At 27.4% G+C, this 12,599-nt stretch overlaps 1 protein-coding gene across 1 annotated transcript; it reads left to right on the forward strand.

Moving 5' to 3' along the window:
- The first annotated feature begins 5,152 nt into the window (after positions 1–5,152).
- Positions 5,153–10,272, forward strand: LOC145843402 (uncharacterized). Its single transcript, XM_082950878.1, has 7 exons — positions 5,153–5,234; positions 5,802–5,878; positions 6,394–6,518; positions 7,793–7,913; positions 8,658–8,982; positions 9,202–9,240; positions 9,685–10,272. Exons 1-7 carry the CDS (start codon positions 5,186–5,188, stop codon positions 9,891–9,893), a joined length of 945 nt encoding a protein of 314 aa, XP_082807004.1. The 5' UTR covers positions 5,153–5,185; the 3' UTR covers positions 9,894–10,272.
- The last annotated feature ends 2,327 nt before the right edge of the window (positions 10,273–12,599 follow it).

A 12,599-nucleotide genomic window follows, 5' to 3' on the forward strand; every position in this document is an offset into this window, starting at 1 on the left:
TAAAATTAAATGACTTTTAGCTACACATGGAGAGCCTAACAAAAATGTATTTAAAAATGTACTAATAAAAACTAAAATTTATATTCAAAAACATACTCTAGTCTTAACAAAATTTCCACTATCAATTTACTTAACAACTTGAGTTTTTTTTTTTTTTTATAGTTACCACATAACTTTCAATAAAAACCGAGTCATTATTATAATAATATTAAAGGTAAAATCTGTACCACGCTGTATGTTTTAATTTGAAAAAGTTGGCCAAAATCTTATAAAAGTAAGATTTTTAACAATAAATACTTTCCAATGTAAACTAAACTTAATTTTAAGTAAACATAAATTTACCTTGTTGAATATCTATTTAATAATAACAAATTGTACAGTACCCTTCTGTTATTGCACTAACACATGTTTCTGTGTGTTAATGAATTAACACACTTCAAAGGAGCTCTGTAAAAAAATAAATACTGTAAGGAAAGAATAGAAGCTAAAGTAGGTATATACATGTGTCCATAAAAAATAAAAATAATTGCTATAGATTTTTATAGGTTAATAATAGATAAAATACTTAATGTTAAATCCGACTTATACAAAAATATATAATATTTGTAATTATTTAGTCTAAATTAAATAAGTTAAAGTAAAAATACAAAATAAAACAACAAATCACGATATAAACTACTTACATGAAAATTAAGGAAGTACTAATTCTAAATATTTTCTGGTTACTAATCATTGAAGAAAAACAAAACTTTTTTTTCAACCGGAACATATTTTAATTATGCGGACCGCCAATGCTTTTTTTTAATATGTCCGGTAAAACAAATTTTAGGCATATCTTCAAATTTATTTAAAATTAAAATGAGCGACAAACATTTTTCCTAATATAATCTCAGTAAACTTTCATTAAATTTTGAAAGTTATACTATTTCTAATCCATTTATGAAACGTATAGCGTCTTTATCTATTTAAAATAAAAACAAACTTGATAACAGGTTTGGACAGCTGAAGTTCGTTCTTCAGAAGTTGAACACAATGTTTTTTTATCATCAACAATTTTTTGTTTATGATTTTTGGTATATTCTAAAACAGTTACATTTAACATTACAATACTATTTGTCTGAAGTAATTTTCAAATTACAAAAGTTATTAGATCTTAAAACGTAGATAAAATTTTATTTTACTTTTATTAGTTGCTCAGTATTTAATAAATTAAAACCAAATAACTTTGACATACATAATAAATGCCATAATACAATTACAAAGCTAAAAACGTATCTAAGCTTATAAAACACAAGTTTTACAGTTTAGTTTGTGATCAAAACAAAGTTAACCAGTTAGCATGCATTTTTTAGCATCGACTTTAAAATATATTTGCAAACAATGTAGAGTTGTTATACATACTAATTGCTCTATCTATAAATAACAAAACTTGTAAAAAAAAGTATTATCATTGACTAAACTAAATTTTTTAATATCTAAGTAGACATTAAAAACTAAATCGAATTTAAAAGTTATTTTTTTTAATTTAGTAAAAGCATTTATCTACTTTAGTAGTTCTATAAACAAAATGTTTTATTTTTCAAGTATAAATTATATAAACGTACTTTTAAGAATACCTAAGACTAAACAACTTTAAAGTCTATTTTAATTCAAAATACAAAAAACAGTTACAAAGACTTTTCTAATTGATAAACTTAAGATTTTAACTTTTGACTTGTATAAAGGTAAAGCTAAAGTGTGCGTTTTAGCTTACTAAAATTTTCAAGTTAAACCTGTTTTACTTAAAACATATTCTTTTTTTCAAAAGTTTATGCTAATATTTCATGTTCGTATTTAAAAATGTTAATCAATACAGTTTACTATGTTGTTTGTGTTAACTTGGTCTATTTTAGGTGTATTAAAAAAATGTTAAACTCTAAGCTGTTTACGTTTAAACAGATGTTGATTTAGGTTGTCAGTTCTACTAGGATGCTAACAATGATTTTTTGAATAATTGTATGAAGTTTTAAATTTAAGTTATGTGTCAACGATAGAATAAAATGCATTTAGGCACCCATTTAGACGTATAGCAAAAATTAAAGCTTTTCCTAAAACACCAGCAACATTTGATTCAAAAAAAAAATTAGCAGCTTCAGCACTTTCCAGTACATTTATTTCAGCGCCAACTTTATAAAAACTTTACTACTTGAAACAAACTAAATTGTTTTTATAAATATAATAGTTCCTATAATGATGTTCTTGAAGTTTTTAAAATCTTAAAAATAACTACTTGACTTTCAGTTTGTAAACAAACCATTTTTAGTCAAGACGATACTTTTAAGCAAATCGAAATTACATTTTAAATTTTCAAATCGTAATATTATAACTGTTCTGATTATAGTTTAGATTGCCTCAAGTCAAAAAAAATTGAATTGACGACATTTTAAAACATTATCTTTAACGTAGAAAAACCTGTTTTTGCACTGAAAGCTTTTTGATTTCGATACTACAAACTTACAATTTGATTTAACTTTTTAATCTAATCGTACAAAAATGTTGGGCTATAAACCAAACTTTGTTTCAACTTTATATAAAAATAATTCGTTTCTTAAATTATTTTACAACTACATAGTTAAGCAGATCATATTTGTCTTTTTTTTTTATATATGTTTTTAATTTTTAATTATTGAGTTGTATAAGTTTGAGTATAACTTACAAGTGAAAATAAATTTAACAAAGTCTTGATGAATAGTATACTGATTACGTTGTGTCCATCTTACTTTTGATTTTACTTCTCTGTTTGTAGGTTATTGAAAATAATAACTAAAACTTTTCGGGAAAATTCAATTGTCAAAAAATTAGGTGTCATTAGAGCACATTTTTAGTATTAATTTTTACAGTAATTGAGATTAGCTTTAAACTATACAAACTTTCCAAAATAAATGATAAAAACAGTTTTAACTTCCTGCTGAGTAATTTGTCTTGAGGCTATTCTAACTTTTAACCATTTTCTGTTTCTTATTGACAAAATTCCTTAATGGCAAAGTTGTATTTCGTTGTTGTTAACAACAACCATTTTTGAGTTTTTTAAATATATGTATATAAATTTAACATAAAAGTTGAACTTCCCCTTTTGTATTGAAATGTTTTGGATTTTTAAACTACGAACCTATGTCTTAATGATCTTTTAATCTAATCGTAAGAATATTTTGGTATGGACACTTTTACTTTTTTTTTTGAAGCAAAGCCTCTTAAAGTGGGTCATAAGCAGCAAAGGAGTCATGAATCCACAGTTTAAGACTTACTTTATATTTTCTGGATTTGATGGTGAAGACCTAAAAAATATTTCAGATATATAAAGGTAGTTTTGAAACTTAAACTAAATATTCTGGAGTTGACTGGGAAGAGCAAAAAAAGGTTTCAGGTTTAATAAAAGGTAGTTTTTAGAGTAAACTTGTCGGAGGGGGTCATAGATTATTTTATTTTTTTCAAATGACGCCTTATGAACAACGTTTTGAAAACCCTTATGTAAGTAACTGTGTTTTAAGGTATCTGTAAAACTACTTTAACAGTTTAGTTTTGCTAAAAGTTTTTCTCTTTTTTTTTTGTAGACAAATTTGCTGCAGCATTTTGTAGTAAAGATAAAAAATATAATTAAAATTTTTGAATTTAAAATATTAGAAACATTTTTTTTACAGTTTGCTAAACACATTGTGTGTACTGTACTTTTGGAAATGTTAAATATTTTTATTTTTTATTTATTCCTACTTTTCTGTTTGTTCTTATTTACTAATTATTAAATTAATTTACTTATTTGATTACAATTTTACAAAATATTGTTCAATTATCAAAAAATTTGGTTTTTGTTAAAGAAAAATTATAAGCATTATTAGTATTAGAAAAACATTGATAATCTTCAAAATACAAAATCATACTTTTAATTCCGAAAAATATATTAGTTTTATTTACTGATGAGTAATTTGCTGGAGGCAGTTGTAATTACTAACAGGTAGTTCATGAATTTTACATTTATTGTGTTTTTATTGACAAAATTCCTTAACAGCAAGGTAAGTTTGGATACTGATACCAACAAAACTGTTTTAGAATTAAAAAAAAAATATTTTATAAAGTTTTTAGTGAAAATATAACTCTAATGTATATATATTTTTTAATTGAAAGTTTGTTGGATCTATTAAATAAATTAAAATAAATAAAACTTTATTATTGTTTATAATAGAGCTTTCCGTTGAAAATAAAATGAAATTGGTCAAAGTTGATAGAATCAAGGTTTTTACAAATGTTTTTACAATTATCAAATACAAAAAGCTCTTAAACTAAAAAACTATTAATATAAAAATATTTTTCTTGAACTCTAAAGCTGTGTTTGTAAGCGAAATTATTTCATATGGACCTACATATAATGCACATTAAATATATCTAATCATAACACAAATATTTTATCAAGTAAAATCAACGTAAGCTGTTGAAAACGGAGAAATCGCGTGAATTGCAACTTTCCAATCAATGTTTGTTGTTTTGCGTTTGGTGATTTGAGCACGATGATTTTTAATCTGAAATTTTTAACTGCGGGCAATTTCGGTGGCCAACCAGTATCATGAGACGCCAGCCTTTTTTTTTCTTTTCTCTTTGAAATTTTAACTTATAAAACCTGTCTCATGATTGGAAGTTTACTTAGTCGGATTAGAAGGTTGTCTAGTACTTGATGAAAAGGTAACGAAAAGAAGTGTTTTGTTCTTCAGATAAAATGTTCTCAAGTGTTTAGAACATTTTTTAAGTGGTTAAAAAAAATGTACAAAGTTTGTTATTTTTAAGAAACAAAACAGCATTCTGAATTAGGTCAAGTGCGATTTCTTACTCTTATATACGAGTATCTAGCGTGAATTTTATTTTATTTTTTATAAAAGATAAAATTGTATTGAAAAAAAGGCAGCGTCTTTAATTGTTTTAGATACAGAGTGTAATCGCTAACGTTTATTTATAAACAATTAAAAAGATATAAAATATTTTTATTTAATTTATGGGAAATTTAATTTGATCTTGAAAGTTGATCTTCTTATATTTTTTTAAGTTGAGAACTTTAGTTTGCAAATTAAAACCATAGTATAAAGTTAAACTTTTCAAAAACTTAAGTTATTTTTCAAATGTGTATCATTCTCAAATCTTTTTTATACAGATAAGATTAAAAATGAAGTTTTTAATCGTAGCTACAGTCATTTCCTGTGTCTTACTATCAGGTAAAGTTTATTTTAATTGAGTCATTTCTGTTTCTTTTATCTTAAAAGTTAGAGTATCAACCTTTTTTTATGAATTCGTTATGTTTTTGCGATTCAAAATTTAACTTTTACTAGTATAACAATGCTTTTATCAAACTCTAAATATTTTCTTACTAATCTTCTTATTTTTTGGTAAAATTTATAATAGCTTCTCTTCTATCCTAGAGCATATATATTTTTTTAAATAATGTTTAAACTTAATCATATATACTTAAAAGTTTACACACTGTTCAAACTAGCAACATTTTAATTACTAAATAATTTTTTTTGACTAACTGCAACTTTTAATTCATTCAATTTAGCTGTTTTTTTTGGAGGTTCACACACATTAACAACAAACTTTTAAGCCGAACAACTTAACAAAGAATACTTCATTTAACAACTTAACAAAGATTTTTTTAAACAATGATTCATTATTTTTCAAAGAAGTTATTCAATGGTAATAAAATTCTCATATCAAAAAACTCGTAGCAATAATAGTTAAAGAGACTTTTTTTTTTAAATGTTAAACATTTACCTTTATTTTAGTATATGGAGCTGAATACGCAAAATGCTACTTCCCAGAAGATGGAAGTGTAAAAGGACATATCTATTTCATGGAGGACGTTAGTTTTGCTGATATTAATTTAAATTGATTCATAAAGAAAAACCTTTAGTTTTTTTAATAACAAAAAGCATATACTTAAATCTTAAGTAGTTGACTTAAAGTTTTTTGTTTCAGTTGTATTGAGAATTTGTTTCACTATCTCAAATTCCTTTATATATGAAAACTAACTAAGAGCTAGAGACCCGCATAGGGTTTGCTTAATTTTAGTTATAGAATACTTTAGTCTTTTTACACATATGAAACTAAGCTTTTAAAACCAGTTGGAAGCTAATTAAATGAACGTACAAAACAGTTTAAATTCAAAATGTTTAGCAGTTTGTTATAACAGTTCGCTATGGACTACATAGTGCAAACTAAAACACTTCTGTGTCTTCGATAAAAATACATCCCTTTGAACATCTTAACTTTACTTACTTTTTTTCACTAGACTCGTTTAAACATGATACGATGTGCTAAATCACTTACTACATACACTTGCATAAATCAAACAAATATTTTATTTTCTAACCGCAGGACAACGCTACTTACGGTCACATTCTCCTCACGGTTTCGGGAAAACACCGAAGGTTTCCGGTCCACATTCACGACGGGGTCTGCACTGAGGAGTTCACTCCCTTCGACGACCCCAACACCCCAGGGTTAGTTCTCTCTCTCGTTTTTTTAGCACTCTCGTATTTGTTGTTTGTCCAACCCTGGTTTCACAGCTCGCAGCTTATTAGTTTCAAAAGCGTTGGGTTTTGTTTTTAACTTAAAAACTTCTGGGTTAGTTTGAAAATTTATCTTAGATAGCAATGTCTTCTTGTTTTGTAACAAACAATAGTGTCACTCAAACAAGAATAGTAACGTGTTTATCCTTCGTCATTAGTTTTCCTTCCCGCCTATAAACCTAAAAGACAGCCCCTAAAATTTATCTCTTACTTTTTACGTGTATGATTAAATTTTTAGTAGTTTTAAATATCCCGCTATTTTTTTTCAAGTAGTAAAATTTTGTTTCACACTGATTTCTGGCTCTAATTTTTTTATTTGTAAAATTTTTTAAATAACAAACTTGACAAACGCAAGGCTTAAAAGTTATTTATCCAAATTGTTTCGATTGAAAAAAAATACATGCTGAATAAAGTTAATTTTTTAACGTTACAACACTTTTCATTAAAGGTTTTGGGTAAGTTTGAATATCTTAAGTGTTTAGATACGTTAGTCTTAAAATCAATGTGGATCAAAAACCGTTCTAAAAATTAAAATTCAACACAAATAAGTTGTACAAAAAAAAAATTTATGATAATTTTAATTGCTTCAACAAATTGAAAAAACACAATTGAGAAAATAGTACTTTCAAGTCGAAGTGTTTTCATTGCTGGAAGCAATTTACAGGTTCCTAGCGCGATTAGCGCGGAATATTTTAGTGTTGAGAATTTTACAGATTACATTGAGGTTATATCTTTATCGACCAATTTTGATTTTAGCGAAAAATAAAAGTTTAAACTGGAAACATATTGTCAACTCATTTAATTTTGCGTGTTTAACAACTTTAAAGTATACCAGTTACACATTAATAAAAACGAATATCAAGTTTTAACTTAAACGGAACTTTAAAACTGAAAAATAAACTTTTTTTTTACTTATAATAAGTTTATTATAAGTTAAATTATATCAAAAGACTTGTCAAAGTTTACTATAAAGTATCTTAATGTTTGGAAAACATGTTAACTTTTAAAATGGCGTTGTTGAAATTTTGATTTGCTAATACGATGGACATATTTACTGAGCTACAAGTAATTTGACCTAAGCTTTAACTTTTCAAGTTATGGTACATACAAGTGAGAGTTTGACCTAAGTTAAAATTGAAGTTTATTTTTAGTTTAAAGTTTTACCTGAGGATTTTACCTAAACTAGTCAAAGAATTTATTTACAGATTACAGTCTTACTTGGGGGACTTCACCGCCACCCCCGGAGGAGTTGTCCTCATCTCGGATTTCGAAATTTCTGATATTTCCCTGAACAAAAACAACTCCATCGTCGGAAGAAGCATCATCGTTAGTTAAGTTGTTTTTAAATATGATATAAACTTATTGCACTTTTATATTCAAATTGGTTTTAGCGATTGTTACTCTAATAAAAAATTTGCAAAACACTTGTTCAGTTGTCATTAAATGAGTTTCTTAAATATGTCTAAGCTAAAGCAATTTTGTTTAACATATACTCAAACCTTTATTTATCTGTTTACAGTACTTATTTAGTTTATTTGTTTGAAAAATTTAATATACTTCCAAATATTTTAGAGACTATAGGCATTGCTAGAGTCTTGGTAAAATTTTTCATTTTCTTCACCTAGACAACATTTATAATTAAACAATGAAAAAACAGGCTTTTTACAATAAAAAACCTTCAGTGGTTTGTCATTTTGCAAAAGCTCACAAGGCAACTTCTAAATAAAAAAACCAGACCACACTTGAAGCTTAAAATGAACGACTTGAAGCTTAAACCCAAAGCAAGGATGCATGCTAACTCATTTTTTTCTTAAATGTTTACCAACCGTCGAAAGTATATATTACAACTAAACATTTTAAAGCTTAGTTAAGGTCTAAATCCAATGTGCTTTGTTCAAGGTTGGTTTGTTGATAAAATGTCTTGCTGTTCCCATCACGACTGTGGAGCATATCATTGAAGCGGATTTTGAGACCGCACTTGCGGTGTGAAACATGCGGTCTTGAAATACACTGTTAAACCTCGCAAGATTCACGCGTATTTCAATTTAATTAACAAAATAAAAATTTCAGGTGCAAATGTCGGGCAAAGAGGGTCAGGTATGTTGCGAGGTGGTGCCTAGCAACCAAGACGAGTATTACAACCACTCCGATGAACACGATCACCATGATGATGAAGATCACCATGGAGACGAAGATCACCATGACGACGATCATGACGATGATGAAGATCACCATGAGGACGATCATGACGTTGATGAAGATCACCATGGAGACGAAGATAACCATGACGACGATCATGACGATGATGAAGATCACCATGAGGACGATCATGACGTTGATGAAGATCACCATGGAGACGAAGATCACCATGACGACCATGACGGTGATGATCATGGTTAGTTTAGTTCCTGAGATAAAAGCTCCTGTAAATTATTTAAAAGAAAATATTTTTGTACTGTTTTTGAAATATCTCACAAAACCTTGTTATTAAAAAACAAATTAGTTTAATCTTAAATAGCAATCTTTAACAAAAACTGACTGTTTTAAAGCTGGTTTTGTATCTTTTTTATAATTGTCTCTTCAGACTCCAAAATGTTTTTTATTTACTTTTCAGATGATCATGAAGAAGATGACCACAAAGACGACGAATTAGGTAAAATGTTTATTAGTTTATTTGGTGAAAAATGTAAACGTTTCAAATTTATTAGCAATATTTGAAATGTATCTTACTAAGATATTTTTGTTTGCAGCTTTTCTTTTTGCACAAACTAAAAATTAAAAAAACATGAAATTATTTAACTTAGAAGAAAATAGTCAACTTTTAAAGTTGTTCAGCTCTAACTAAATTTTTTTTTAAGTTTTACTAATAAATGCATGCTAAACACGTTAGTTGACGATTTTATTTTTGAAAAATATAATGTTTTCTGAGCGTGTAAATGTTTGAGTTTTAAGCATGCCTAATTTTTCTACACGTTTGTTTAACTCTAAACAGGTTGAAAGAAAAAATAACAAAAAACTCAAAAAACTATAATTAAACAAAACTTTGTTTCATGACTTCGACGACGTGTGTAATAAATAGTTTCAACAAACATTGCAGATGTTGACCACGACCACGAAGACCACAACCATGACGACCACGACCATGACGACCATGACGACGACGATGATGATTACAACCACATCAGAGAAGGGGTCGAGGACCACGGTGAGAGGACCAAAGTCGATCAGGAGGAGGAGGGTTTCAACCAGGCGAACGCCGAGCTGCTGTACCTGATGCTGCTGAAGAAGTTCCTGGGACAACTTTGAGTTTCGCGTGTGCAAGGAAAGCTGTGAAGTCTCAAAACGCGCGCGCCTTCTCAACTATTAGTCACGTGATTTTTTCGATGACGTTTAATTGAGACAATCGTTGTTTGTACTCGAATCTTTTTGTGCAGCTGTTAACAGCAATGTCAAACTTTTGAAACACATGCATTTTATTACTTTTCAACCTTTTTTAAAAACAATATAGTATAACACGTTGCCTTGTTATTTTTGTTAGTTATTAGTTTGTAGTAGCAACATAGAAATGTGCTTTGTGTATCACTATCAGTAACTAATGTTGTGAAAAGTAGTTTGTTAGTATTTTATGCTTTTTGCTTACAAGATAAATTTTTAGTTTGTGTTTTCTAAATAAAATTTACTTTAAAAGCTTCTTTTTTGTAAAATATCCTACATATTATATCACCTTGTGCTATAAGCTATTTTGAAATAAAATTAACATAAGTTTATGTCGTAATGCAACAAACAAGACTGTTCAAACAGAAAAAGCTTAATTGTAGTTACAATTTTTTGTCAAACAAACACAAATCTATTAACACAACCATTTGAATGAACAAACAATGAAATCAGATGACATTTAAAAGTTTACATAAATATTTAGCATCCTTTTTTGTAAAATAATAGTAAACATAACAAAAACAGTTTAGTCATAAAAAAAATTTTAGACGTAGTACCCTGAAGAAAAACTCTAAATATTTACTAATTATTTTAATATTACCTTAACAATTTAATAAGTTCATTCCGCACGACACCCCTGATATCAACAATCGACTAATTGCATATTATATCAAATTTGTACCAAACTATTTTTCAAACAAAAAAAAAACTCAATAAACGAAACCGCAAAAAAAAAACACAATCGCTGAATTTAAATCAAAAAAGACAAAAGTTTAAAAAATTTCTGAATTAGTTTGTATGTTAAAGTTTCATTCAATTTTTGTAAATAAAAAACTGTTTAACTAGCACGTAAAAATTTGTTTTCGTGTTAAACTTGAAATCTGTGCTTTTTGTTTTTGTAAACGTCCGTGCTAAATTAAGGTTTTAAAAATATTTATTACTCTAAAGTTTTATAGCTAAAAAGAAAATAAAAGATGTATACTAAAGTTTTTATGAAAGTTTTTCGAAGATTCACGTGCCTTAGAAGTTTTTGTTTTTTGCACTGAAATTTTAGCATGTATTTAAGTTATTTTTTGATTATAAACATGTTATGATTAGTATATATTTTACTTTGTTTGTATTCACAAAACTGTTGCGAAACAGTCCGTAAGCAGAAGAGTTTACTTGCTTTTTTTCAGTAAAAACATATTTTAAGTTTCAGTATAAAAGCGTTCCTGGTTAGATCAGCTGTGCAAAAGTTTGAAATTTCGAAAACAAAATTTAAACTTTTGAATCGTTGACTCAGTAAGAAATAGAAATCATTTTTGTTGAAATTCAAAGAAATTTTATGAGTACAAACATTACACTTTTACTGAGACTTTTAGCTTTTTTTCCACAATACCTCTATGTTATAGTTGACTGTAGGTTAAACAGGGAAAAATGTCTCATATATAGTAACCACAGCACAACCTCTAAAAAATACTTTTTTAGTTCAATATCCTTTAAAATATTATTTTAATGTATATTATGACTTATAACGTCACGAACAATACGTTAAAAAGCATCCGTGGTGTGTGACTCGATAATCAAAAGTTTTTTTATTGTGCACCGTGTCCTAAGACCAAATATTTTGAGCAAATTTTTTGTCGTTTAATAAACTATAATAATTTTTATTTGTTTGCTTAAGAAATTTGTCGTAACTAATGACTGTTAATTTCAATGTTGTGTTTCACATTATATTTTTACAACTATCTTAATGGACAACTAAGGTGTTCGTTAACGTGTTTACAACATAATAACTTTTACTGCTACAACTGCTACTTTGACTGCTACTAGAACTCGCTGACAACTAGTAAATGAGGTGTACGCTGAAAACATTAAACAGGGTGTTTTTAAAAGATTAATTTTTAAAATAATTTGTACAGTACATTATGTCTAAAAAACGATAAATAAATGTCCATGTATAAGTGAATCAACTAAACTAAAACATCGGCGAAAGTCTGCAGAGCAGAAGCGTGGACTTTCGTATGCTAAGCTCAAGTTTAACAAAAGGGTTGATCGTACCAATTCGATCATAAGACCACAAGCCTCGGTAGACTGAGACTGATTTCGTCCTCATTAGGACTCATCAGTCAGCCACAACCGAAAAACTTGCAGTCTTCAATCTACAAACGGTTTATCATGCTTTCACATGAATGCATTTTTGTATTTATAAATGCTTTTTTTTTTCTAAATTGTTTGACTTTTAACCACAAAACCATAATGTAGTTAATAAATTAAACCTGCAAGAAACAAAAAAGGTTTCTGTTAGTTAATTTATGCAAATTAAATTATAAACACTATCTGGCACTAAAGATTGAGTTTTATGTTATGAAACTTTCGCTTTAAAATTCCAAAAACTGAGTTAGGTTTGCTATTTTGTATGCTTGTCTTTTATTGCTTAATATGATATCAAAATTAATCTGTTTTAAGAAGGCGTTAGTTAATTATCAATACTACAAAAGTAAAGTTTATTTCGGCTTACTAAGTGTGATTGTAAACAAAAACTAGTTAATATTAATTTTTTATAATGTTTGAACAGGTTAATTAAATTTAGAC

The sequence above is a fragment of the Thalia democratica genome, chromosome 8, assembly GCF_965202585.1.
Source record: "Thalia democratica chromosome 8, ktThaDemo2.hap1.1, whole genome shotgun sequence".
Classification (NCBI taxonomy): Eukaryota; Metazoa; Chordata; class Thaliacea; order Salpida; family Salpidae; genus Thalia; species Thalia democratica.